This window comes from Malus domestica, chromosome 04, assembly GCF_042453785.1.
Source record: "Malus domestica chromosome 04, GDT2T_hap1".
NCBI classification, from domain to species: Eukaryota; Viridiplantae; Streptophyta; class Magnoliopsida; order Rosales; family Rosaceae; genus Malus; species Malus domestica.
In genome coordinates, this window is record NC_091664.1 from 2,085,100 (window position 1) to 2,087,938 (window position 2,839).

The 2,839-nt window shown below is 41.2% G+C and overlaps 1 protein-coding gene across 1 annotated transcript; it reads right to left on the reverse strand.

The window, feature by feature from the left end:
• Window positions 1–347: 347 nt before the first annotated feature.
• On the reverse strand, window positions 348–2,442 carry LOC103411566 (phloretin 4'-O-glucosyltransferase-like). The gene has a single exon (XM_008350196.4). It carries the CDS (start codon window positions 1,935–1,937, stop codon window positions 513–515), a length of 1,425 nt encoding a protein of 474 aa, XP_008348418.1. The 5' UTR covers window positions 1,938–2,442; the 3' UTR covers window positions 348–512.
• Between the last annotated feature and the right edge of the window lie 397 nt (window positions 2,443–2,839).

Consider the following 2,839-nt stretch of genomic DNA (forward strand, 5'->3'; position numbering starts at 1 on the left):
TACTTGGGTATTCAAAGATAAGTAGGAATTTCTATTCAAAATTCTTAGTGTTTTAATCACAGAGTTTTGTGCTTATGATCGGAACAGTTAATACTATGAATCATATTGTAAATATCATCTTTGCAAAAAATAAATAAAAACTAAGGTCCTTTAGTCAATCTATTGTAGTAAATACATAAACGGTTTATAATGCTTTTACCAATACCGTTCATTTGTTTTTAAATAGTTTGATAACTAAACAACCTTAGTTTTAATTCAATTTTTGCAAAGACGGTCTTTATATGATGAATAATAATATGAATAGTTCTGATTATAAACATAAAATTCTATAAATTGACAACGAACAATTTTGAAAATTTTTTAGTAGGATTTACTACTAATAGTAGCCAAGCATTACAATTCCAAAAAGTCGACCAGTTGTGTTTACGTGGCTGTCTAAAATTCTACATATATACACAAGCTACTACCAAACCAAGAAACAGAAAAAAGGACAGCCATATGTTAAGATAACATCAATTTATCCGATCCAAGAAAGCCTTGAGATTCTTGTCAGAAGACCCACCTTCACTCACAGCCTCTCTTGCCAAATCTTTCCATTTCTTAGCATTCCTTCTCATCTCTTCACCAATCTCCCCACTTCCCATGACCAACTCCAAACACCTTTTGAGCTCGTCACCCGTAACAATCCCCTTCTCATTTGGTGTCACCCTCAATCCTGTCTTCCAAGCGTCCTCTATCAACTTGGCATTCGTTCCTTGGTCCGTCCACTGAGGAAACGCCACGACTGGCACCCCCGAAGCGAAGCTTTCCAAGCTTGAATTCCACCCACAATGTGTCACAAAGCAACCCAACGAAGGACTTGACAGAACCTCCACTTGACTACACCACGGCACTATCCTCCCTAGCTCTTCCAATTCCTCTCTGCAACTCAACATCTCTTCTTCTTCCTTCGCCTCATTATCTTCTCCCTTCTTATTGACTTTATCTCTAATAACCCACAAGAACGGACGGCCGCAATCCAACAACCCTTTGGCGATTTCCTCCATTTGGGCCTTTTCCAACACACAAATGCTTCCGAAGGACACATAAATCACCGACCCTTCCGGCTTCAAGTTCAGCCACTCCAGGTACGGAGAGTCCTTGGATTTTTTGAGAAGATCGCCTCCAAATGACTTGTCCGATGGATCCTTGCCGTCCAAGAAAGTCGTCGGAATCAATGGCCCGACTCCAATCAAATTGTACTTTTCAGTTGCTTTTAAGGCTTCCGGCTCTAGTGCATCGAACGTGTTCACTAGAATGATCGGGTTGGTTTCTCTCTCCAGCAGATCCATCTGTTCTTGAAACAACGGGAGGGCGAAATTGTAGGGATTTGTATCCACCATGAAGGAGGGAAGGTCTCGGCTTGTAAGAGATAATGGCAAACCTGGTAACTCTATTGAACATGGAAGGGCATCGTTCGTACCAGAACTAGTATTATCCCGGATGAGATCTTTGAACCCGTTAAAGTAATAGTAGTAGATGTCGAAAACTGTGGCTGGTTGAATCCAAAGCAGCACATTTGGGAGGTGAAGTTCATGCGCCACGTCCGCGGCCCAGGGGAGAAGTATTGTGTAGACCATGCAAGTGTAAGGGTGACCCTCGTTTTCACTTGAGACTACAAGGTCGGTGATGGCTTGTGCTCCGTGGTGCCGCAACTCCGACAAGTAGTGGTCGATGTTGTCTCCGGGCTTAAACCCGTCGTCGTAACCATCAGAGAAGGGCGCATAAGTCAATCCATCTGGAATTGAGCCATTGCCAATGCGATGATGGGCTGAGAGACTGGTAATGAAGGTGACATGCGCACCTGTAGTGTTGATAAGGCGCTTGGCGAATTGGAGGGAAGGGTTGATGTGGCCTTGAGCCGGATATGTGACAAGTAGAAAGCGGTGTTGCACCATGGCAGCGTATGCGATTGCGGAGGTGCGCGGTGGAGCGTGGAGTTGTTGGAAGTAGAATAAGTAGGTACCTAGTTTACTGGTGGAAAATTTGGTGCTGTGGGCTTATTAGCTTAGTGAAGTTGAAATTCTTGTGGGAGTACGTATTCAAGGTGGGGAATGCGGTGAGAGAATGGCAAGGCTTAAATAGGGGTTTGGGGGCGGAAATGTGACGTTTGTGGTGACGAATTGAAGGCGCTGGTGACAAAGCAAAGATGAGGACACTTGTGATTTGTGGTCTTCTCGGTGCATGCATATAATATTATGGGTAAAGACACGCTCATTACATATTTATACCATTATTTGTATCATTTCTATAATAACGATGCGATCCACATGTTTTGGTGGACTTTACCTCTGAGAGACTATACAAAATGTGATAAGTGTAGCATTATTCCTATTTATATCATATTTTGTAAATCATATGATGTAATTGTTGATGATTTGATTATTACTTAAGCTTTGATTAACGTAATTATTTTTTATTAATAACACATCACATATATAATGTACAAATTTAGTCTAAAGTTAATCTACCCAACATTACTCTTTTAAAATTGGTTTCATCAAACTTCGTAGCACATCACAAAGACTAAATCCAATCTAATGTGGTAGGATAGACAAATCATCGAAAAACTGATAAATATACTTGCTAGTGTTTGAATTGTTAGTTTATTAATTATTATTTCGATCTGGTTTGGTTGGCCGAATAATATATTAGGCCTCGTTAAGTCAGGAGTGAGGCCATGAATAATTGGGTTCGTACTAAAGAGCCTACACGGTTCATCATGGATGTGACCTTGAGGTCTTGTCTTCAATACTAGAAAAAAACTCAGGACCAAGACACGATCCGATGGTGGCACGCT

Coding starts and splice junctions, on each gene's coding strand:
- LOC103411566 (XM_008350196.4), bottom strand. CDS start 1,937: ATGGTGCAACACCGCTTTCTACTTGTCACATATCCGGCTCAAGGCCAC.